This window comes from Somniosus microcephalus, chromosome 6 (genome assembly GCF_052327205.1).
Source record: "Somniosus microcephalus isolate GS21.2 chromosome 6, FLI_Smic_1.0, whole genome shotgun sequence".
Lineage (NCBI taxonomy): Eukaryota > Metazoa > Chordata > Chondrichthyes > Squaliformes > Somniosidae > Somniosus > Somniosus microcephalus.
The window spans coordinates 65,357,718-65,383,758 of NC_140992.1; the positions used below are offsets into that span (position 1 = coordinate 65,357,718).

Sequence of the window (26,041 nt, forward strand, 5' to 3'; positions counted from 1 at the left end):
ACAGTCTCAAAATAAGGGGTCGGCCATTTGGGACTGAGATGAGGAGAAATTTCTTCAATCAGAGGGTGGTGAATCTTTGGAATTCTCTACCCCAGAGGGCTGTGGAGGCTTAGTTGTTCAGTATATTCAAGACAGAGATCGATAGATTTTTGGATATTAAGGGAATCAAGGGATATGGGGATAGTGCAGGAAAGTGGAGTTGAGGTAAAAGATCAGCCATGATCTTATTGAATGGCAGAGCAGGCTCGAAGGGCCAAATGGCTTACTCCTGCTCCTATTTCTTAGTTCTTATGACAGGGTGCAATCAAGCGTGACTCCTAAATAGGAGGGTTTTTTGGCATGGTTTACCTCTGCGTTGCAAAAGGAGACTTTCAAAGCTTGGCTTGCTTGATGGATGTTGAGGTGGACTGTCGAGGTGGTGGTCTTTTGCTGGTTTGGCCGAAGGCGCCATTGGCGGAAGTAGGCCTCCATCCTCTGTAAATCACTGGTCAGGGTCTCCTTGGTGATGGACAGATTCATGTTTTGCGTGGCCAAGGCAATGTCATCGGCATATACAAACTTGTGGGACTCTGTTTCGGGCAGGTCACTGGTGTAAACGTTGAATAATATGGACAGAACCCTGTGGGAGTCCAGTGTTCAATGTCCTATATCTGCTCTTCTGGGTGCCAGAGTACACACGGAAGCGTCGGTTGCTAAGCATGGAGTTGAGAAGATGGATCGTTGTTCTGCAGGGTAAAATGGGGGAGAGCTTGAAAAGCAGTCCATCCTTCCATACTATGTCATACGCCATTGACAGGTCCATGAGTGCTCTGGCGGTCTTGAGCTGGCACTGGAAGCCTGCTTCAATGTGTGTTGTTAAAGCTACCACTTGGTTGCAGCAGTTACGGCTGCTCTGAAAGCCCGCTTGCTCCTTAGGAACGGTTGGCTCGCTGATGGAGGCTAGTCTGTGGAGTAGTAGCCTCTCCAGCACTCTATAACAAGTGCAAAGTAAGGAGATCGGGTGGTGGCTGGAGTCTTCATAAGCATTCTTCACCTGCTTCAGGAGGGCAATTATTTTAGTTTCCTTCCAAATACAGGAAACTTTCGATTTACCGGCACCTAAATAACTGGAAATCTCGGTTAACCGGCAAAATTCAGGAGTAGGTTCAGGTAAGTTTTACTTCATATTGTACTTGCCTTCCTCAATCTGTTGCTGTGCAAGAGTGTGGCTGCAGCTGTTGCTAAGCTACAGAGATGCTTGGAACTTGTGGCCATTGTTCTGAACCTGTTGCTAAGCAACAGGGTTTGTTGCTTTATATGGAGCTCTCAGCTCTCCGTATCTTTTACTACAGCTTTCGGTTATCTGGAATGTTTGATGAACCGGCACCACGTCGGTCCCGTCGGTGCCGGATAAAAAAACATTTCCTGTAGGTGGAATTTTACCAGTTCCATTACCTCGGAGAAGAAGGAGGTCAACCATCTCTTCGCTTTGGGTTCCAGTGCTTTTAAGAATTAGGGATAAACGCCATCTGGACCAGCAGCTTTTCCAGATTTGGTTGGCGACAGGACTACGTTTAGTTCATCAAAGGTGCATGGATCAGACATACAGTAGTTGACAATCTTGGTGCCGCCTTTAAGATTGTCGAAAGCTCCCGGTTCACCTGGCATCGAAATTCTTTGTCCACCGGAGTCTTTGATGTTTGTATCAAGTGGGATGCAATGGCGTCCACTCTGATGGTCATCCTGTGTTTATAGGCGGGGCTTACCCTGCAAAGTTGATGGAGCAGGGCCTATGCTTTCCTGCTGGAGTGAGTGAAGTTAGTCTTCTCCACAAGGCTCCTCCACCTTTCATGTCTCACCGAGTTCAAGGATTCCAGCATTGCGGTGGCTGTGGCTGGGTTCTTGTTCAGCAAATACTCCTGGTAGAGAGCCTTGCTTTCTTCCGTCCAACAAGGAATATATGTCTTTCTAAACCCCCGAGGTATACTGCGTTTTGCAGCAGCTTTAATAATTCCTATAAATCTGTTGAAGGCATTGGTGGTTAGTGGAATCAACCTGATGTTGGTGTCAACTGACCTTTGGAAGGTTTCCCAGTCTGCTTTTTTGAAGCTCCATCATGGTTCCGGTGTTGATGTAATGACAGGAATTTCGATGCTAACGTTGATGATTGAGGACCGGTGTTGACTGTTGGGGAAGTCATCAAGAAAGGTTCTGGAGGCAATGATTGGGTTTCCTTTGCTGTCTTTAGAGAAGAAGCATAGGTCTGGGTTATATCCTCTCTGCCACCTTGATGAATGAAACGTACGTCGATCTTTGGTGTCAAAAAGGAGGAATTTATTCTCTAATGAAGCCCACTGTACAATTGCTTCTCCATTACAATTCGCTTCTGCATAACCCCACATTGTTTGGTGGCTATTAAAGTCTTCAAGATGGATGGATGGATGTTGACTAGGAAGGAGCGGTGGGTCAGGCCACTGTATGAGTGGTGGTTTGTAGACATTGGAGATTGTTACCTGTCCTACGCTATTGCTGTAGTGAAAATACCGGCAGTACTGGTGACATGAATCTTGTCATTCATGTGGAAATGGCTTATGAAATAATACTGGGCGGCCTGCTGGTGGCGCTATCCAGGGAGAGTATAAATACTCGGGCATGGGCCCAGCTTGCTCAGAACATTCTTTTACAGGAACTAGTGAAGGACACAACTAGATCACCATGTTGTAAAACAGTTGATTAAAGCTTTGTTTAACGATTAGACCAAGTGCCTAGTAGTTTTCTTACGTCAATTTAATCAACTGAAACTTGCTCCACTTGTAGAATTTGCGTGGAATTAAAACTGCAATTCTTCCGTCCATCGGATGGCTCGCTCATACACGCTACACAGCCTATGCAACGACTCAGCATTGACTTTAAAGGGCCACTGCCTTCTTCAACACGAAACACCTACTTGCTTACTATGGTGGACGAATATTCACGCGTTCCCTTTGCTTTCCCCTGTTCCAATATGCTTACTTCCACAGTGATCAAATGCCTCGATCAGGTCTTTTCCCTTTGCGGTATGGACAATTTCATCCACTCTGATCGAGGTCCCTCCTTCATGTCAAGCGAACTCAAAAGTTACCTTTCCCAACGGGGAATCGCCACAAGTAAAACGACACCGTATCATCCTATTGGAAACGGACAGGTTGAGAGATACAACGCTATCATTTGGAACGCTGTTCGACTTGCACTGAGGTCACACAACCTATCAGCAGACTAGCAGTGGGAAACTATGCTCCCTGACGCGTTGCATTCCATCAGGTCTCTCCTTTCTACATCCACCAATGTTACTCCTCACGAACGATTCTTCGGGTTCCAGCGTCGCTCTACTCATGGGACGTCCCTACCATCATGGTTGGCAGCTCCTGGCCCCGTGCTGCTCTGAAGATTCATCCAATCCTCCAAGAGTGATCCCCTCGACGACGAAGTGGAACTAACGGATGTCGATCCTACATACGCGTATGTGCGGTATCCTGATGGCCGGGAGTCCACAGTTTCACTTCGGGATCTGGCTCCCTGCCCAACCGGTCCCACGGACCCAATCGATAGAGGGATCCGTATTAACGATGCCGATACTCTGCGCTCCTCCGAGGATGACGCCCTACCTGGGACGTCAAGGGATCTGCCAGCTACTCCGCCGGATCAACCCGGGGAGCAGAGCGCTCCCCGCGGGATGACCACCCGAAGCCAGGACGCCGGTCAATCACCGACTACTGAGCAGGATGAAGCCAGCTCTGCGCCTGTAGGGGCCCACACCTGGAGTCACGATCTCCCCAGTCCCCCTCAGGTCGATCAAAGCGACACAGGCTCTGCCAGCCCGCCGGTACGAACCAAGCGACCCAGGGACCAAGACACGGTCCGAGGAGACGTGCCTTCTGGCCACAAATGGAGATCCAAACGACTGCAGCTATTCGTAGTCCGATTAATCCGGTAGAAGGAAGTCACCGGACTACCAATCCTTCAGGCGGGAAGAGTGACATGAATCTTGTCATTCATGTGGAAATGACTTATGAAATAATACTGGGCGGTCTGCTGGTGACGCTGTCCAGGGAGAGTATAAATACTCGGGCATGAGCCCAGCTTGCTCAGAACATTCTTTTACAGGAACTAGTGAAGGACACAACTAGATCTCCATGTTGTAAAACAGTTGATTAAAGCTTTGTTTAACGATTAGACCAAGTGCCTAGTAGTTTTCTTACGTCAATTTAATCAACTGAAACTTGCTCCACTTGTAGAATTTGCGTGGAATTAAAACCGCAATTCTTCTGTCCGTCGGATGGCTCGCTCATACACGCTACACAGCCTATGCAACGACTCAGCATTGACTTTAAAGGGCCACTGCCTTCTTCAACACGAAACACCTACTTGCTGTCCAGGGAGAGTATAAATACTCGGGCATGGGCCCAGCTTGCTCAGAACATTCTTTTACAGGAACTAGTGAAGGACACAACTAGATCTCCATGTTGTAAAACAGCTGATTAGAGCTTTGTTTAATGCTTAGACCAAGTACCTAGTAGTTTTCTTACGTCAACTGGTATGGTCGAGTTCAGTGCAGCCTTCGATGCCTTGTTTGACATAGCACGCCAGGTCATATTTGGGATGGTTATTGCAAGCGATTAGGTCAAATCCTGTGATACGTCCTCTTGTGTTGAACTGGTGGATGTGTTCGATGTGTATTTCTTCAAGAACCAGGACATTGGCGCTGTGTTTCTTGAGTAACCTTTCGAGGTATTCGCATTTTGATTGAGAGGTGCCTTCGATTTTAAGTTGGCATATTCAGATGGCTGGGCCTACATGTAGTTTTCTTTGGTCCTGGATTTGCTTGGTTTGCTACTGTCACCGGGAGGTCGATTTAACGACAAGTTCGCTGTCCTTTGAGACAACATTAGTTGTGATAACAGGGTGGGCTGTGAGAAGGCTGTCATCATCCACCGCTAGACTTGACTATTCCAATGCACTCCTGGCTGGCCTCTCACATTCTACCCTCCCTAAACTTGAGCTCATCCAAAACTCTGCTGCCCATGTCCAAACTAACACCAAGTCCCGTTCACCCATGACCCCTGTGCTCGCTGACCTACATTGGCTCCCAGTTAAGCAACGCCTCGATTTTAAAATGATCATTCTTGTTTTCAAATCCCTCCATGGCCTCGCCCCTCCCTATCTCTGTAATCTTCTCCAGCCCTACAACCTTCCGAGGTATTTGCGCTCCTCCAATTCTAGCCTCTTGAGCATCCCCGATTTTAATCGCTCCATTATTGGCAGCTATGCTTTCAGCTTCCAAGGCCCTAAACTCTGGAATTCTCTCCCTAAACCTCTCTGCCTCTCTACATCTCTTTCCTCCTTTAAGGCACTCCTTAAGACCTAGCCCTTTGGTCATCTGCCCTAATAGCGCCTTTTGTGGCTCGCTGTAAAATTTTGTTTGATAACGCTCCTGTGGCGTGCCTTGGAACATTTTACTACGTTAAGGGCGCTATATAAATACAAGTTGTTCTTGTTCTTTTTCATTTGTTTCATAATAATGAAACTTGACTGTCACAATAATGAAACTGGTCTGATAATGGGACAGGTCTGATAAAAAGGAATTCATTACCAAATTCTAATTGTAGTCTTCAGCTGTTTTGCAATTATATTTCTCTGTCAAAGAGCTGTGTGAGGAAGACACAAAAAACCTCCCAGAAATACAAGAAACCCAAGGGTGTGGTGAGAATGAGGAACTTAAAGAAATTATTATTAATAAAAAAACAGTACTAGCAAAATTAATGGGACTAAAAGTCAATAAATCCCAAGAACTGGATGACCTACATCCTAGGGTTTTGAAAGAGGTGGCCATTGGGATAGTGGACGCATTGGTTGTCATCTTCCAAAATTCTATAGATTCTGGAATGGTTCCTGCAGATTGGAGGATAGCAAATGTGACTAGTGGGGTACCGCAAGGATCGGTGCTTGGGCCCCAGCTATTCACAATCTATATCAATGATTTGGATGAGGGGACTAAATGTAACATTTCCAAATTTGCTGATGACACAAAGCTAGGTGTCAGTGTCAGTTGCGAAGAAGATATGAAGAGGCTTCAAGGGGATCTCGACAGGCTCAGTGAGTGGGCGAGAACATGGCAGATGGAATATAATGTGGATAAATGTGAAATCCACTTTGGTAGAAAAAACAGAAAGGCAGAGTATTTCCTAAATAGTGAAAGACTGGGGAATGCAGATGCTCAAAGGGACCTGGGTGTCCTTGCACATGAGTCACTGAAAGTGAATGTGAAGGCGCAGCAAGCCATTAGGAAAACAAATGGTATGCTGGCCTTCATTACAAGAGGATTTGAGTACAGGAGTAAATATGTCTTACTCCAATTATATTGGGCCTTGGTGGGACCTCACCTGGAGTACTGTGTATAATTTTGGTCTCCTTACCTAAGGAAGGATATACTTGCCATAGAGGGAGTGCAATGAAGGTGCACGAGATTGATTCCTGGGATGGCGGGACTGTCGTATGAGAAGAGATTGAGTAAACTAGGCCTGTATTCTCTTGAATTCAGAAGAATGAGAGGGGATCTCATTGAAGCATACAGAATTATTACAGGGCTTGATAGGGTGGATGCTGGGAGAATGTTTCCCTTGGCTGGGGAGTCTAGAACCAGGGGCCACAGCCTCAGGATAAAGGGTAGGCCATTCAGGACTGAGATGAGAAGAAATTTCTTCACACAGAGGGTGGTGAATCTTTGGAATTCTCTACCCCAGAGGGCTGTGGAGGCTCAGTCATTGGGTATATTTAGAACAGAAGTCGATAGATTTCTGACTAGTAAGGGCATAAAGGGATATGGCGATAGGGCCGGTGAATGGAGTTGAGGCAGAAGGTTCACTCGGTTGATTCCGGAGATGAGGGGGTTGACGTATGAGGAAAGGTTGAGTAGGTTGGGACTCTACTCATTGGAGTTCAGAAGAATGAGAGGCGATCTTATCGAAACAAAAAAGATTGTGAGGGGGCTTGATCGGGTGGATGCGGTGAGGATGTTTCCACTGATGGGTGAGACTAGAACTATAATCTAAGAATAAGGGGCTGCCCTTTCAAAACTGAGATGAGAAACTTCTTCACTCAGAGGGTAGTAAATCTATGGAATTTGCTACCCCAGAGAGCTGTGGAAGCTGCAACATTAAATAAATTTAAAATGGAGATAGTTTCCTAGCAGATAAGGGAATTAGGGGTTACGGGGAGAGGGCAGGGAAGTGGACGTGAGTCTAGATTCAGATCAGCCATGATCCTATTGAATGGCGGAGCAGGCCTGAGGGGCCATATGGCCTACTCCTGCTCCTACTTCTTATGTTCTTATGTAATCTCATTGAATGGCGGAGCAGGCTCGAAGGGCCAAATGGCCTACTCCTGCTCCTATTTCTTATGTTCTTATGTTCTTATTTAGTTACTTTCAACTGTAAGTATCAAGTATACTCCTTAAAAACAGTGAATTGACATGCATAATTTTCTGGCAGCGGGTGGGTACTGTTTACACTTTGATAGCCCTTTCTGTTTAGATACAGGAAACTCTTTTTTATCCGGCACCGACGGGACCGGCGTGGTGCCGGTTTATCAAAAAGTCCGGATTACAGAGAGGTATAGTTAAAAGGTACGAGAGCTCCGTACACAGCAACAAATCCAGGCTTCCCTGTTGCTTAGCAACAGCTGCAGGAACCCTGGCCACAGACCAAGTTTCCCTGTAGTGCAGGAACCCCGATTACACAGCCACAGGTCTAGGAACGGCCACTAATATGAAGTAAAACTTACCTGAACCTACTCCTGAATTTTGCCGGTTAACAGAGATTTCCGGTTATTTAGGTGCCGGTAAAACGAGAGTTTCCTGTATGCCATAGAATTTTTTATAGGTGAATAATACCACATGTGTGAATTCTATGACACCCTATACTTTGGGGAAGCCAGTAATATGGTAACACTGTAGTTGCGTCCACTTCTGCTGGTTATTATTAAAATGTATGTAGGTATGTACACGGCAAAACAGAACTTCATTTACCTCCTTAATGGTGTGGTGTATAAGCATAGCAGCTAACTACTGCAATGACCCCTGTTGGTGCCTGGAAGAACCTTGTGACATGAAAATGGAGGGCATTGCTGAACTTGACTGCCACTAATAATGCAGTGTGGATGATCAACTGTCCCACTAGGAACTTTGTGCACCAGATTGCACACCTCTGTCACAGCCTCCCTGTTACATTGATCATTCTGTTTCAGTGGTTCAAGTGAATTTTAAAAATCTCATGGCACCAGTCAAAATGCAGGGCTGCACCACACCGCAAGAGATACCCCTAACACAGGGTTTACAGGCCGAGGAGGAGCTTCCTCAACATGAGTGAGCAGCTGTGCCAAGGGAGGCTAAGACTTTCGCGAGAGGTAGTCGCTGACATCTGCACAATGCTGCACCAACACCTGCAGCCCAGAGGAGCGGGTGGACACCCCTTACCAGTGGCTGTCAAAGTCACCACCACCCTCAATTTCTTTGCTTCAGGGTCCTTCCAGGGATCAGCAGCAAACATCAAGGCCGCACACACTTGCATCACGCAGGTTACCGATGCCATCTTTGCAAAGTCGCACAATTACATCCACTTCTCCACGGATGAAGCAAGCGTAACTGCGCGTGCAGTTGGCTTTGCAAATATGGCAGGCTTCCCAAGGGTGCAGGGCGTCGTAGACTGCACACATGCGGCCTTTAGGGCACCCCATCACAACCCAGCTGCATTTGTGAACCGCAAGGGCTTCCACTCCCTTAACATCCAGCTGCTGTTTAATCACAGGAAGAACATTATGCATGTTTGCTTCAAGTTCCCTGGCAGTTGCCATGACTCGTTCATCTTGCGGCGGTCTACTGTGCCTCAGCTGTTCAATCCGCCAACCCAACTTTCCGGATGGCTCCTTGGAGACAAGGGCTATCCCCTGAAAAAGTGGCTAATGACACTGATGAGGAGGCCATCAAACGATGCTGAGGAGCGGTACAATGTGAGCCACATTTCCACCAGAAGCATCATAGAGTTAACCATCGGCTTGCTCAAAATGCGATTCAGATGTCTCGACAGATCTGGTGGAGCCCTACAGTACGCACGAGCCAGGGTCTCCAGAATCATTGTGGTCTACTGTGCCCTGCACAGCATGGCTTACCACTGCCTGAGGAACAAATGGCAGAGCGCACAGCCTCCGCAGAGGAGGAAGAGCCAAATGAGGCTGCAGATGAGGAACACCTGGCGGAGGCTGCTGTCCCAGTGCTACCAGCATGCGATCTCATTGTTGGCCGTCAGGCAAGGGATGGACTAATCCATGCCAGATTTGCGTAACTTTACACTGCACATACATGCGGCTGGCACGTGCACATGAGGGTTGGTAGGACCTCCACTCCACACAATACAGCATCTGAACAATGAACTATGCATTCCTATCACTCTTCCCACCACCACTGCAGATGAAAGGCGCCCTCAACCCTCAATGTGACACTTCCAATTCTGAGCACACATACGTCAACGCATTGAATCATTCACATCACATAACTTTAATACACTAGAAATAAACATGACAAATGTAAAATGGTATACTATGAAATCACCCAAGTGACTACCCTTGTGACTATTTGTGCTTTAGCTTTCTCTTACGCGTGCTTCTACGTGGTGCTTCCCCTGTGGCTTCAGCAGATGTAGAGGCACCTTGCCTCTACATCTGCTGAATGGGGATGGACATATGAGGAGAGGTTGAGTAGATTGGGACTCTACTCATTGGAGTTCAGAAGAATGAGAGGCGATCTTATTGAAACATATAAGATTGTGAAGGGGTTGGATCGGGTGGATGCGGGGAGGATGTTCCCGATGATGGGTGAAACTAGAACTAGGGGGCATAGTCTTATAATAAGGGGCTGCTCTTTCAAAACTGAGATGAGGAGGAACTACTTCACTCAGAGGGTGGTAGGTCCATGGAATATGCTGCCCCAAAAAGCTGTAGAAGCTACATCATTACATAAATTTAAAACAGAAATAGACAGTTTCCTAGAAGTAAAGGGAATAAAGGGTTATGGGGAGCGGGCAGGAATTTGGACATGAGTCTAGGTTCGGATCGGTCATGGCCCTGTGGGTAGCGGAGCGGGCCCAGGGGCCGTGTAGCCTGATCCTGCTCCTATTTCGTGTGTCTAATTCTGTTAGATTCAGGAGATGGTTCTGTGATAGTAGATTGGCGGTTAGGATCAGATCAGCCATGATCTTACTGAATGGCGGAGCAGGCTCGAGGGGCCGATTGGCCTACTCCTGCTCCTATTTCTTATGTTCTTATGTTGCTCACTTCTGTGCTGTTCCTGCTTAGACGCCTTTGGCGGGCGTCCTCTGGGTTTGGGAACCTGGGATGGCTCTGCAACAATCTGCTCCTGCTGCGGCTGTGCAGGGGCTGAGACAGCCATCTCAGTTGGGTGAGGAATCTTGCGCTCTGACTGAAGTGGCATGGATGTGTGAGCGCTTGGAGAGGAGCTCACACTTCCTTGTTGTCGACCACCAACATCCCTCTCATGGGTCACCCACACTTCACTGCTAGCAAGTGGATGGAGAGCACCTTGCTGCACATCAGTCGGGCCATGAAAACCCGTCTCTGTAGTGAAAGTCCTCATAACGGGGACTTCCATGTACCTCTGGTTCCTCTCCTCAATAGATGCGCATCTATCCTCCATAGCAGACCATCTACAGGAAACCTTTTTTATCCGGCACCGACGGGACCGGCGTGGTGCCGGTTGATCAAAAGGTCCGGATTACAGAGAGGTATACTTGCCAAGGTACGAGAGCCCCGTACACAGCCACAGGTGCAGGAGTCCCGGTTACACGGCCACAGATCCAGGAGTCCCTGTTGCACGGCCACAGGTGCAGGAACCCTGGTTACACGGCTACAGATCCAGGAACCCTGGTTACACGGCCACTAATATATAGTAAAACTTACCTGAACCTACTCCTGAATTTTGCCAGTTAAGAGAGATTTACCAGATATTTAGGTGCCGGTTAAAAGAGAGTTTCCTGCATTTAGAAGAGTCACCATGTTCATTTGACTCTGGCAATTTATGTCCTCCATGGAGGTTACCATCCTTTCCATGGTGGCACCTACATTCGCCATTGCGTGCACCACGGCATTGCTCATGTTTAAAATGGACTCCTCCATTCTCTGCACACTCGCAGTTACCGTGGATGCAAACCCTGTCAGAGACTCCTGCACTTGTTCCTGAGGTTCCAGCACCACTCTCTTTCTGGATGGCTGCAGTGGCACAGCGTCTACATGCAGCTGAGCAGAGCTAGGAGCGTCCTGCGGCCTCCCGACGAGGACTCTCCACTGCTGTCGCTGTCTCCACCATCTGCTGATGCTCACTTGTGAGCTGTGATACACCAGGTGACGACACTACTCAATGTCGCGAAGGACCCACCGAGGTGTGCGTATCTGCGCTGGTGCTGGGTGCGCTCATTTCTGGTGGCGCTGCTCCCTCAGAGGCTGCAGGTTCCTCTGAGGAGTTGTCCGGCTCTTCCTCCTGGACAGTGGGGAGGGGGGCACTCGATGGTCCTGTGGGGGAGTAAAGGCATGAGTTAGACATGTGATATTTACGTAGCAGACATATCCCATTGTGCAGATGATCAGAACTCAATCTGTATGAACATCAGATGCCGTATCAGTCACTCATGAAATCTAAATGAGAGGGTTGCAAATCTATTCTCTCACCAGCTTGTTCTACTGCGCCCGTCTCTCCGTCCTCCATTTCCAGCTCCTCTGCACCTCCGACGATCTCAATAGCAGCCTCCTCAGCGTTTGTTAAATGCGCCATCGAAGGTGGGCCTCCACCTGTCCTCTCCCTCTCCCTCTTATTGTGGGCTCTCTTTTCCTGCAATGAGGGACACAAGTGGAGTTTCAGCGAGATTGATGGAGTGAGTGTAAAGAATCCATAACATAGATGCTTAGAGGGAGACAAAGATGGAGTGAGGTGCCAATACCAAGGTGTCTCCCTGTGCGTTGTTAGTTGTCATTGCATAACAGTGAGAGCGAATGTGAGGGGTGCATAGTAGGATGGTGAAGTGATTCTGTACATAGAGAGAGAGGAATAGTTAAGGGTGCAAGGGATGTAAGGGTAAGTTGGATGTGGAGGAGTAGGTTGACAATGTAGAGAGCTGGTGATGAAAACAGCTGGGAAGCAGATTGAAGGTAAGTGTGATGTTATACTTTTGCTGAGTGTAGCAGATCATTGCCCCTTTTTCGACACTGCACCCAGATACGTGAACACAATGATCTAGTGCTTACCTCCTCAGCAATTTGCAGCCAGGCTGACTTTGTGTGCTGAAGAGGCTTCCTCCGGCCATTTGGAGGGAACAGAACCTCCTTGCGCCCTCTTACTCCCTCCACAAGAGTATGAAGGGAGTCATCATCAAAGCGAGGAGCAGCCTTTGCTCTTGCATTAGTCATCATGCAAAGACCAGTTTTCAGGAGCTTCAGAAAGCAAATGAAATCCAAAGGCTACATGGGCCCCTTGCAAGATCACATTTCGTTGTTCATGTACTTGTGCATTGTACAATGACAATAAAGTTGAATTATTATTTATTATTATTAAATGCACCTGAATCGAAGACGTCAGCAGAGGCGAGCAGCAGACCCGAACCCACTGATTGGGCTGGGTAACACGCACAGCAGGCTTAATAAGCCCAGTTAAGGCAAAATAGTTATTTCAGAGCGGCTGAAACCGGCAGCGGAACCGGAACACACTGACCAGCCAATCCGACTCCAACCCGCCTCCTCTGGGAAAATCACGGCCAGTGTCTACTCTCGCCAAACACATCAGTTATGAGACAATGGGAAGTTCTCAAGCCCATTCTACAGCAGTTCAAATCTTTAAAGCAAGAATGATTTTCATTAGTACATCCAGTGGAGCTCTTAACCAAACATACAATGCAGTTGCCATAGCCCCCATGCTAAGGGGAGGGGAAGTGGTTCTCATTCAAGGTGTTAACTTTGATTGGCAGCTTGGCAAACAAATCTTGAACGCAGAGAGTTGGGGGAGGGTTCAGATCAGCTTTGGTCTATTTCTCTCTCTGTGGAGGTCAGTTTAGAGCAGTCTGTGCCTTGAACTGCCAGAGCCACAGAGGTCATACTTTCACTCCAGCCAGTGAAGGAGGCTATGAGACTTCAGCTGAGGCATGCACCTATAATGGCCCAGATATTCCGATCGTAGGCCTCCCGCGGGCGGAGGACTGCGATCTGGAAAAATCTGCGCCCTTGCCTAAGGGCTCCCGGGATGCGCACAATTCTGATGCTGGGCCTCTCCAAACTGCAAGTACGCAGGAGCCACGTATCCCAGAGGCGCATGTAGTTCGCAGCGCCCCTGGGATCACGTGGGCCATGGGGAGCCAATCACAAAAGGGAATCTCCCTTCATACACTTGACAGGAAGACCTGTCAAATATATGAATGGAGATCACCCCCAAAACACAGTAAAACATTAAATAATTTTTTTTTTAAATCACATTTTTAAAATGACTTGAAATTACAATAAATTAACTATTTTAAACAAAAATTTAAATTTTTGAAAAAAATAATTGAAGTTGTTTACGGGGCTAAAAATAAACTTACCTTTTTTAAAAGTATTTTAAAATTATAAATCAGTGTAAAAAAATTATTTTTAAAAACTTTTTTTCAACTCTTATCCTGGTAATAGCAGGCCATACGCCTGCTTTTACCAGGCGCAAGAATTGTAAGGGTTTTCTGCGGGCGAAGGGTCTACAAAAAGCGGAACTATCCGCCCGCAGAGGCCCTTCTCCAGGGCAGCCGGAGGATCTGTCAAGTGCTTTCTTGACAGATCGGAAATGCCGGTTTCCAGCGCATGCGCTGTGCATGCCTGAAACCGGCATTTCCGATGTCCCTACGGGTGTGTATGCAGCCCACCCGTAGGGATCGGAATATCCGGCCCATTGTTTTTAAGTGTAAAAGTTAGTGCGGGTTAGTTTAGGGACTGCTAAACTATTTGTAACATAAGTTCATCCCATTACAGGGCAAAATTGCACATTTTATTTTTCATAATACAACGAGAGGCAGGAAACAAGAATTTTGATATGTAAACTGTGTTCTGTTCATTTGTATATTTCATGTAAAATAAATCAGTTTATAGTTTACAATTTATCTTGTCTGACTAAAGTGCTTTAAGTCTGTCTTTTAAAAAGACAAGAGAATGAACATGGTGGTGGATGCAAAATAATAGTAGCCACTACACATGGTGAGGGATCTTATTGTTACAATCCTTGGGTTTATGCTATCGTTTTACTTGATATTGGGCAGTAAAGGTAATATCCAGATTAAAAAGAATGTGATGTCTGCTTAGGAAAATAACCAGTCACTGAATCCAAGAGAATAGCTAGTGCACACCTGGAATTTGAAACAGTCAGTTAGGATTATAAGTAGGGAAACCAAACTTTTGAAGTTTAAATGCTTCCAAGTCCTTCACAATTCCAGACTCCAGGGATACACAGGCATCCCTTAAGCTCAATGTTGGTAGGGCACAATTTTCGGGAAATACGTCATATCATATGATGTATTTCCTCATTTGCATGCCATCATAGTATGTCTACCCAAACCCAGAGGAAGGTTTAAGGACAGACATAGGTGTAACCAAGTCCTGCCCCAAGTTCTGACCCTGCCCACAATTTAAAGTAAGAATATTTGGCTGAAAGGAACTGCTTTTAATGTCTTGAAAAAGACTGAGGGCTGGATTTTGCCAATGGGGAGCTTTTGGAAGCGGGACTCCCACTTGTCGGGTTTCAGTCCCGCCTCCATCAACTTCTGGCCAACCCACGCTATTTTCCCTTGATTGACCTTGTTTAGCCCGCCTAGCGGGTTTAGCAGGCCAATTAAGGGAAAGCCGGTTACAGAGAACATCAGTGTATGACGTTTCATCTGTCAAAAGTTTTTGACAGATGAATTGTCATTGTTTGACATCTCTGTGAAGCTGTCAAACAGTGACATTCTCTGTAGTTTGATGAGGTCTTAAATTCAAGACCTCATCAAACCTCTTTTGCAGAAATTAGATGGTTGTTGCATTGGAGAATGCAACGGCCATCTGTCATCTCTGCCACGGAGGTGCGAGACTCTCCGCATACTCACCGATTGACACCTGCAGGAAGAAACAAAGGTAAGTAAACTTTTTCGAACACTTTCCATTTACCTCACATACTCACCTCTCTACACTTGCACCCATCACTTACCTTCACAGTGTACTTTTGCACCCCTCCGACCCCCGCAGACCCACTACTCGCCTCGGGGACTCTGGCGGGTTTCGGAGTCTTCGGGAAGCCCACACTTGTGTGGGCAAAATGGGGTAATCCTCTTCTCTGCCTGTTAACTACCTGTTATCTGCCTGTTAACTACCTGTTAACAGGCAGTTAAGTGGCTGTAATCCCTTCCCGCCTCCAAGGAGACGGGACCCGGCACGGGACGGCTACCCGCCTCCTGGCAAGATGGCATGGAGGCGGGTTGGGGGCAGGTTGGGCACCCGCCCCCAAATTCTGCCATTTTCCCGGCAGTTCCGCCTCCAAACCCCCCTCCCCAGGGCTGGCAAAATCCAGCCCTTAGTTTCAAACTTATACTACATTTTATTATACAAAAGTGGTATAAAAGTATTTGACAAATATTATCTGTGCAACTAAATTGCGCCTCAAAATTATAATGCAAAAAATGATGTAATATCCTGTACCCAAATTAACTGAATATTAGAATAATAAATATATCGGAATGCTTTTGTGCTTACGTGGTTTAAATCCATTCTACTATTACTAACAAATCTTCTAAAACTAGTTCAGTGGCATAAAGTACAATGGGAAAAATGTGACCACAAGGTGGACCAACAGGTGCCCAGGCTTTTTGAAAATTTAGCCTAGATTGTCAATATTAATATCACTATTTATTTATCCAAAATTGTATTCACTGCTTCAGGAAATGCTACGCTTATCATTAATTTTAGTGAAGAGAGACTTGGACATCTTGCAACAAGTAATATAATATTGAGATATATGATAATATTTCAGACCCTGGAACAAATCATATCCTGCCTCAGACTGTTGACTGGTCCGAAACCTTTTCACAACACTACATGCTGCTACTTGGTTTTAAGAATCCTGAGGATGGCAACTTTTTAGAAAAGATCATAAACAGAAGATCACCAACATTCACAGGTACAGTAAGTAATAAAGAAATGATCATTGTAAACGTACTGCAGTAAAATTTCAGCAGGGATTCTCCAGATCGGTGTATCTTTAGCAGGAGATCGGTGAAATCCCCAGAGAAACAGCATGAATGACCATTTCCACTGTTTCTCTGGGGTTTACGTTGATCTTACCCAAAGTTATGGCAGACAATTGGGAGAATCCCCACAGAAAGTCTACCCCAGTATTTCTTATAACTGAGATTGGCTTAATATTAGTTACATTAAAGTTAAAACCAATTTAAGGTATAAAGAGGTGCAAATGATAGCATATTCTACTGGGGTAGACTGGAAAGAAAATTTAAATAAGTATAATTCTTTTTAGCACTGTGAAGGTAAAGGTGTCTCCAAAAGTGGCTGCCATCAGTGTGATGTAACTTTAGATTTATTTAATGAACCGTTCACTCTTACAGTGATCTTACCATACTTCCCAAAGTGAACCTTGTATTCCATATTAACCAGAAGCTGCAGTTCTACGGTTTTTAGCCCCTGCAGAGACCTGATACCCTTTAAGACTCACTAGTGCCCGCTGCACTTTATTTCTCTCCAAGCTACTCCAGAAGAGGCTATTATCAATGCACCTCAGGCTGGGCTTGGATTCTGAATCAACCTGCTAAATTTATTTACAGAAATTAAACAAGTACTACATATAGAACCACACAAAAATACCTACAGTGACAGCAGAAAAAGGCTCATTGCAGCAGTGAATTAGTGACAGTCTCTCTACCAACAGTCTGTAACATATTCAAGCCCCAATTTTAACTTGTCCTGCGGGGGCCAGGGTGGGCAGGAAGTGTCCATGATCACGCCGGCCTGAGGCCCGAACCATTTTAACTCCCAGGCCTCATTACCATCTTTCAGGACAAACTCCCACCCGAGCCCGGTGGGGATGATGAGGTGGCCAGCGGGTGGGAAAGAGAATGGTCCCCAGCATTAAGGTAAATGGTAAAGAGGGAGGTGGGTGTCTGGAGCCTATTGTGGTTGAATCGAGAGATGTGGCTGATGTCACTTGTTGCAGCCTGATAGTAGCCAGTGACATAAACGTTAAGGGCAACGGTGACCATGACAGCCTCAGGCAATGCTGTCCAGGCCCTGGTGCAATCCTTGTGCTATGGCTGCAGCAGGTGACATAGCTCGGTAACAGCCCCTTAGTGAAAAGAAGGAACCTCATACATTGCTCCTGAATTAAGTCAATGTTGAAGTGCTCCCTGAATACCCTCTGTGAATATGGCCTCCTGCACAGTCCCCATCTCCGACTTCTGACAGCTGTTGCTGCTCTGTGGTATCTTCCTTGCTGCTCCCCCTCGTACTCCACCCCTGAAGGCAGCTCTACCCATGCCTGCAGCCAAATTATTTCTAAGGCAGCCAACAACAGTGCAAGTCCAGCAAAATCTTTCTCTGTTTAGATAAAGTGAACTTTCCAGAGTGCTAAAACACACAAAAAATGTCAAGAAGTCAACCAGCAGCCGGAAGTGACAAACTCACAACTAACCTGTAAGCACTGCATGATCCCTTTAAATATCGCCGGTGAGGGGGACTTCCTACCGGTTAGTGTCATGTTGTACTGTGTGAGTTCAGCACGCGGCGAGTGAAATGCTGGGGCATTCGAAAATAGAAAATTTAAATGAATTATTCTGCCCTTTAAATGTTACCAATGTGTGCTCTTGCTACCAGCACATCTACCTTCCCAAATTTGGTGGCCGTGCACGTCCGGCCAGAAATGTGCATGCGCTCCTGGAACGCCATATTGGGCCGAATTTCTAGGGCATGAATACAACAGCAAATTTCAGGCAGACATAAACTAATACATAAGTTACAGACTCGATTGCATAACAGCTCCTCTGATATTTCCACTTCCAGTGAATGAACCTCAGAAAGGCACTGTTCACAACTCTTACACAAAGTTCTCCTTGGCTCAGTTAACACATTAAGTGGTAGAAATTCATTAGGGCCTGTTCTCATTGAATACTACACCAATGAGGTCAATAGGAGTTCTTTTTTCCTGTATATGTGGCACCCATTCATACATCCAAATATCTAAAGCTTTTTTTTTGTACTTTTATTCCTCTTTGTGTACTATTTCATATTTCTTTTGTACTTTTAAGAAAGTAAAACCATTATTGTTCGTAAAGGAGTTAATGGCATTATATTTTTTACAAACTGCTAGATTTGTTGTTCAGCATTCTTTCTACTCTTACTCTCTTCATTGTGCATGAGAGGTCATATGATAATGAGGCCCGGTCGTTAAAATCGTCCGAGTCTACCTGCTGCTGCTCCTGGGTGGGCACGTGGCTCACTTTGCTGCATTCCTGCACGGCAATTAAAACCGAGCCCACTGTGTGTATTTAAGAGTCATTTTTTTTTACAATACCTTTGTTTAGTTCATAGAGTTGCGATCTTTTATGATTTTATGGCCACTGCTATTTTTGAGCTGGCCTCGACTTAGGCAGCCAGTGCTTCTGCCAGACACAGGGAGGAGCCTTATTAGCCATGTAAATTGGCATTGACTAATAGGGCCAGGAAGCGGCTGCCAGACCTTTAAAATCGGGAGGCAGGAGGCCACCATGCAACCCATGTGAACAGTTCCTGGCATATGGTAAGTGTTCCAGGAGGGAAATCCTGGTCGGGGAAGGGGAAGGGGGGAAGCCCAGGGCATGGGAAGCCCACAATTTCCTTGTGGGGCCCAGAGGACTGCTCATCCTGGCCTAAAAGGAAACAAAAAAAAACTTCACTTGCTGGGTGTCTTCTAACCCTAACTCCTGTTCCCGACTGGTTTGTCCTGGTGGGGAGGTCATCACTGTTCACCCACTCAGGCCTTGGGTTAAAATAGCAGATCAGTAATGTAATCAGAGCTTACTCTGCATATTTAAAGAGTACCCAGCCATCTTTGGTGAGTGTCCTTTCTGCTTAATGCAAGACTTTAGCTCCTAAACTCTCTTGTGCACAATGACTGAGTTTCAAAAATGACAACCACAGAATCTAAACATAGACATTCTCAGAATGTCGCAGTCATTCTCAGGTTGGTGTCCTCCAGGGATTAGTGCTTGGTCCTCATCTTTTCATTTTGTTAATAAAGGCTCTGAAATTGAGAATAGAGTGGAGTGTATCAAAGTTTACAGATGGTTCTTAACTAAGAGGTACAGTAATGTGATGAAGAAAGCAGAAAATTGCAAAAGGTTGGAAGCAAGATTAAGCAAGTGGGCAAAATGTTGGCAGATGCAATTTAGTGTAACACAGTGTTAAGTGCTTTGTTTTAACATAAAAATTGCAGGTGGGAATATAGTATAAAGGGCATGTAGAGGGACAAACAGGCAGGCTGCATTTTTGGTCATTCGCTGTCAAAGATGGATATGTCCCAGGAGTGAGCCATGGACTAAGACAGGCTTATAAAATACAAAAATAAAATCATTATGCTCCAGAGATTTCAGGTTTTCTCCAGCAAACTGGGTATTCCATGCCCTGCTACTTTTTCCTCCCATTCCGATGCCCATAAAACACACAGTTCCTGGCCCCAATGCTTACGGGGAACAGGGAAGTGTGGTTGTGGGGGGTGAGGAGATATCCTGGAAATAGAGGTCCTGCTGAATTTAATGGCAGGACCTCTATTATTTTTTTACTCCGTTTCCTGCCCAGTAGCTGGCCAGATTGACAGGCTGCCATGCAGGAAAGCCAGTGGCAGAAGGCCACAGGCCCCTGGCAACTGGGAAAGATCGGAGGTTGGTGGGGGTGGGGAGGTCGGACCGGCAATCTGGATGTAAGTGGGTAGCGAGAAAGATCAAGAGTCGTGTGGGAGTCGGGCTGGTAATCTGGAGGGAGGGGGAGACTGGGAAAGAGAGGGGGTTGTTGGGGAGTATCTGACCGGTTGTCGGAGGGCGGTGGGGGTCTAGGAGAGATCATGGGACAGAAGCGGGTTGGACTAGCAATTGGGGGGAAGAAGGTACCGGGAAAAATCGTGGGACAGAAAATGATGGGGGGTTGGACTGGAAATTGGGAGGGAGGGCGGACGGAGAGATCATGAGCAGATTTCTCAGAATTGCGGGTTTGGAGGGGTGGGGGTTGGTCGGATGATCGTGGCAGAAGGTTTGCTTGAGGGGCCGGGGGGAGCCCACTTGCTCCTTCTGGCTGACAAGCAGTGCTATTAAAAGCACAGCTGTTTTTCCAGCTGCTCCCACCTCCCTTTAGCTACCGGGTATCCCGAGCCCTGGGAAACCCGGCCAGCAAATGTTAAATTTAAAGCAGGCTCCCAACTGCGGACTTTCACTACGGACGTCCAATTCCTCTACACCTCCATCCCCCACCAGGATGGCCGGAGGGCACTCCACTTCAAACATAAACATAAGAACATAAGAAATAGGAGCAGGAGTGGGCCATTTGGCCCCTCGAGCCTGCACCGCCATTCAATAAGATCATGGCTGATGTGCTCTTGGTCTCAACTCCACTTTCCTGCCCACTCCATAACCCTTGACTCCTCTATAATTCAAAAATCTGTCTATCTCCACGTTAAATATATTGAATGACCCAGCCTCCAATGCTCTCTGGGGTAGAGAATTCAAAAGATTCACAATCCTCTGAGAGAAGAAATTCCTCCTCATCTCTGTTTTAAATGGGCTACCCCTTATTCTGAAATTATGTCCCCTAGTTCTAGATTCCCCCACGAAGGGAAACATCGGCCCCGATTTTCCCGAAGGTGCAGGGAATTGTCGGGTTCCCCGAATGTCGGGTTCCGACCCGAATCTAAATGGGTCAGCCAGCTGCACGCAATTTTCCCTCAATTGGCCAATTTATTTCCAGCGTGTGGGCACCCTTGCTAATTGTCCATTTCCAGTCAGAAAGCCCCACAGTATGATATCATTCGTGGTGCTTTTAAAGTGTCCAGCAAGCTTTACAACTTCTGCAGGCTTCCCAACCAGACTTGCAGAATGGCAGAGGAGCCTGCACCAGCTGCTGCCAGTGGCAGAGGCCGAGCTGCCACCAAATTTGACGAGACGTCACTCCAGACATTGGTGGATGGGGTAAGGGCCCACAGGGAGGCCCTCTTCCCTAGCTCAGGGAGGAAGAGGCCTCCCAAAGAGACCAGGGCTGCATGGATGGAGGTGGCTGCAGAGGTCAACTCTCAGGGAGTCACCCGACGGACCTGGATACAGTGCAGGAAGCGCTTCCATGACCTTCACCGTACAGGAATAGTAAGTATGAAGTTTCCATCACCCTCAACCTGATCCCCATTGCCTTTCCCCAACAGCACTCAGCTTCAGCAATCTCTTCCTCCACATCCCACTTCACAGTCACATCCATGCACCCTTACCCATTCCCTATCTCTCTATGCTCACCTTCACATAACTATTCCACCATGCAGCCCTCACACTGCCTCTCACTCTGATGCTTGGAACACAACTGACAACACACAGGGAGGGCCCTTGGTCTTGCAGCCTCGCACCATCTTTGTCTCCTTCTAAGTATCTATGCTATGCAATCTCTACACTCACTCCTGCACTCTCACTCAAACTCCACTTGTCTCCCTCATTGCAGGAAAAGAGAGCTCACAATAGGAGAGAGCATGCGAGGACTGGAGGAGGACCACCCTCAATCGCCCACCTGAGCCCCTGGGAGGAAGCTGTGATGGAGATTGCTGGGGCTGACGTGCCTGTGGAAGCTGGGACAGGAGAGACAGGAGCAAGCCCGCAAGCTGATGACAGAATAGTTTCCCATCTCTCTGATTGACATAGCATGAGTCGCTGATATGATTCTGAAGCTACATCATTTGGACTTATGAACATATGCCAAATCCAGTGTGCAAGTCGCCTTGGCATCACATCTCTAACTCTTTCCTTTCTCCCCCACAGGACCATCCAGAGCCCCCGTCCCCACTGCCGAGGAGGAAGAGGCTTTGCAGCCAGACTCCTCAGAGGAAGCTCCAGCCTCTGAGGGCGCAGCATCAGCAGAAGTAAGCTCACCCAGCACCAGCGCAGACACTCACACCTTGGGGGGCCTTCGGGACATAGAGTAGTGTTGTCACCTGGTGTTTCACAGCTCACAAGTGAGCATCAGCAGATTGTGGAGACAGGGACAGCAGTGGAGAGTCCTCGTCGGAGGGCGCAGGCCTCTGCCAGCTCAGCTCAGCTGCATGTCGACCTTATGCCTCTGGGTCCATCCGCAAGAGAGGAGGTGATGGATCTCCATGCACAGATGCAGGAGCCTCTGGGAGGTTTTGTCTCCAGGGTCGCTGCGAGTGTGGAGCGAATGGAGGAGTCCATCGCGAACATGAGCAGAGCCTTATTGGAGTCATTGGCGCATGAAAGCATCACCACGGAAAGGATGGCTACCTCCGTGGTAAGGCTGGCTACCGCCGAGGAGAGGAGGGCTGCAGCCGAGGAGAGGAGGGCTGCGGCCTAGGAGAGGAGGGCTGTGGCCTAGGAGAGGAGGGCTGTGGCCGAGGAGAAGAGGGCTGCAGCCGAGGAGAGGAGGGCTACGGCTATGGAGGAGCTTAGTCGCCAGGGTATCGAAAACATGGTGAGTGCTCAGAATAGAATGACATCTCTTGAGGAGCGATGGGCATCTATTGAGCACCGAAACCAGACCTTCATGGAAGTCCCTCTGAGCAGGACTTCCAGTGCAGAGACGGGTCCCCATGGCCCCCCTGATGTGCAGCAAGGTGCTCTCCAGCCACTTGCAGGCACTGAGGGGGAGCTGACCCATGAGAGGGAGGTTGTTGGCAGACCTCAAGGAAGTGGGGGCTCCTCTCCACGCGCTCTCACTTCCATGCCACTTCAGAGCCCCGTCGGAGTCCACACCCAAGTGAGATAGGAGTCTCAACCCCTGCACAGCTGCAGGAGCAGCAGACTGCTGGCGAGCCCTCACAGGCTCGCCACCCCAGAGGACGCCTGCCAAAGGTGTCAAGACAGGAGCAAGGGGCCTCCACATCTGCTGAAACCACAGGGGTACCACTACGTAGGAGCATGCGTAAGAGAAAAATAAAGCACCACTAATCACAAGGGTAGTCACTTGGGTGAGAAGTCTTGTATATAGTTTTAATGCCATCACTTTGTTGCACATAAAAAATCGGGTGGCACCTGCTGGAGTTGTGGCGTCTGTCATTTGGCAAATGGGGATTTCACGTTGAGGCCTTAAGATTACTTGCAGATGTCAGCAAGTTGGTCCAATAGGTAGAAAAGCGCAGGGATGGGCCACTGTCCATGGTCAGTTAAGAAGCAGCGAGGCTACAGTGTTTGAGGTACCAGGCTACGCAAATCTGCCCAGGATGAGTGCGTTCCTTGCATTCCGCCCAGCAATGTTCTCGCGCACTGGTGCCGCTGGTTGACGGGCCTCTGCAGGATGCTCGTTTCCGTCCTCCTCCTCCTCCTCCTCCTCCTCAGCATCATCCTCATCTGAGGCGGCTCTGTGAGGAGCCTCTTGGTCCTGCGGAATCGGCAAGCCACGACGCTGTGCCATGTTGTGAAGCACATAGCATACCACAACGATTTTGGAGACCCTGGCTGATGAGTACTGTAGGGCTCCACCTGATCTGTCGTGGCATCTGAAGCGCATCTTTAGCAATCCGATGGCTTGCTCGATAATGCATCTGGTGGAAATGTGGCTGGAGTTGTAGTGCTCCTCAGCTTCGTTGGCTGGTCTCCTCACCGGCGTCATTAGCCAACTCTGCAGGGGATATCCCTTGTCTCCAAGTAGCCATCCCTGAAGTTCGTTTGGCGGACTGAATAGCGGAGGCACAGTAGACTGGCGCAGTATGAGGGAGTCATGGCAGCTGCCAGGGTACTTGGCACAAACATGCAAAATCTCCTTCTTGTGGTCACACACCAGCTGAACGTTAAGGGAGTGGAAGCCCTTGCGGTTGACAAAAACTCCTGGATTGCAATGGGGTGCCCTAAGGGCCACATGTGTGCAGTCAATGATGCCCTGCACCCTTGGAAAGTCTGCCAGCTGAGCTAATCCACGCGCTCGCGCCCTCACACTTGCGCGATCCCGGGTGAAATGGATGTGATTGTGTGCGAGGGCAAAGAGGCCATCAGTGACCTGTTTGATGCAAGTGTGTGTGGCCGCCTGGGAGATGCCACTGAAGTCTGCTGCTGATCCCTGGAAGGAGCCTGAGGCATAAAAGTTGAGTGCGGTGGTGACTTTGATGGCCACTGGTAAGGAGTGTCGACGTGGTGCTCTGGGCTCCAGGTCTTGCTGCAGCATTGCGCAGATGTCAGTCACTACCTCTCGCGAAAGTCGGAGCCGCCTTTGGCACTGCTGCTCAGTCATGTTGAGGTAGCTCACCCTGTGTCTGTAGACCCTGTTTGTGGGGTATCTCCTGCGCCGACGGCCTTCCATGTGCTGGCCCCTTCTGGCCTGTGCTGCCTCAGGTGGCTGAGCCGCAGCCTGTCGTTCCTGCTGGTGCTGCTGTTGTTGCTGGTGCTGCTGCTGTTGCTGGTGCTGCTGTTGTTGCTGGTGCTGCTGTTGTTCCTGGTGCTGCTGTTGTTGCTGGTGCTGCTGTTGTTGCTGGATCTGCTGTTGTTGCTGGATCTGCTGTTGTTGCTGGATCTGCTGCAGCCTCCTCTGCTGTTGGAGATCCTCTAATGCCAAGAAGGGAAGGAACAAAAGGCCTCCCATGCTTCTGGCAGATGCCTCCGTTGAGGAGGCGCTGAGTTAGGGTGCTGAGAGGGGCTTCCCAGGAGCTCACACTGGAGAAGTGTGTGCGGCTCCAACCTTCCACAGCTGTGCCTAAGCCTTCAACAAGTTGCCCCAAGCCTTCAGCAACAAGGTCCTGCAGCCTACAAATGCTGGCTGATTAAATCTCTTCAGTCCTGATTGACCTGCAGCTGAAAGCAAGCAAGCCGACATTGTTCACGCCAGGTTTCATCAGCGGTGTTCCCACCAGGCGTGGTTTACGTGGGAAAAGGCTGAAAATTACGTGGGGAAAGGCTGAAAATTCCAAGGGCCCCTGAAAATAGGATTAAACATGCCAATTATTGATCATTAGGCTCCCGCCAACCATTTCCGCCTGCTGCGGGTGGGACTGATTCGGGTCGCGCTGTATCACGGGGGTGAAAGTCGGGCGGGGTGGGGAATCGGGCGGGGCGGGGGGTCGCGACCCCCTATTTCTGCGATTTTCAGCCCCCACCCGACTCAAACCCCGCCCGACGGCTCCAGGAAAATCGGGGCCATCGTCTCTGCATCTACCCTGTCAAGCCCGCTCAGAATCATATATGTTTCAATAAGATCACCTCTCATTCTTCTAAACTCCAATGAGTATAGGCCCAACCGACTCAACCTTTCTTCATAAGACAACCCCCTCGTCTCGGAAATCAACCTCGTGAACCTTCTCTGAACTGCCTCAAATGCAAGTATATCTCTCCCTAAATAAGGAGACCAAAACTGTACGCAGTACTCCAGGTATGGTCTCACCAATGCCCTGTACAGTTGTAGCAAGACTTCCCTACTTTTATATTGCATACCCCTTGCAATAAAGGCCAATATTCCATTTGCTTTCCTAATTACTTGCTGTACCTGCATGCTAACTTTTTGTGTTTCATGTACAAGGACCCCCAGATCCCTCTGTACCGCAGCATTTTGTAGTCTCACTCCATTTAAATAATAAATGGCTTTTTTATTCTTCTTACCAAAGTGGATAACCTCACATTTTCCCTCATTATACTCCATCTGCCAAATTTTTGCCCACTCACTTAACCTATCTATATCCCTTTGCAGATTCTTTGTGTCCTCTTCACAACTTGCTCTCCCACCTATCTTTGTATCATCAGCAAATTTGGCTACATTACAC

General features: G+C 47.9%; 1 protein-coding gene across 3 annotated transcripts in view; it reads left to right on the plus strand.

Moving 5' to 3' along the window:
- LOC147115769 (spermatogenesis-associated protein 16-like) overlaps positions 1-26,041 on the plus strand; it is a 258,198-nt gene that overhangs the window by 127,967 nt on the left and 104,190 nt on the right. For all 3 annotated transcript variants that reach the window (XM_085990302.1, XM_085990301.1, XM_085990300.1), the window contains exon 7: positions 16,088-16,234. In XM_085990302.1, coding sequence (XP_085846428.1) covers positions 16,088-16,234 — 147 coding nt within the window. The remainder of the gene's footprint in view (positions 1-16,087; positions 16,235-26,041) is intronic.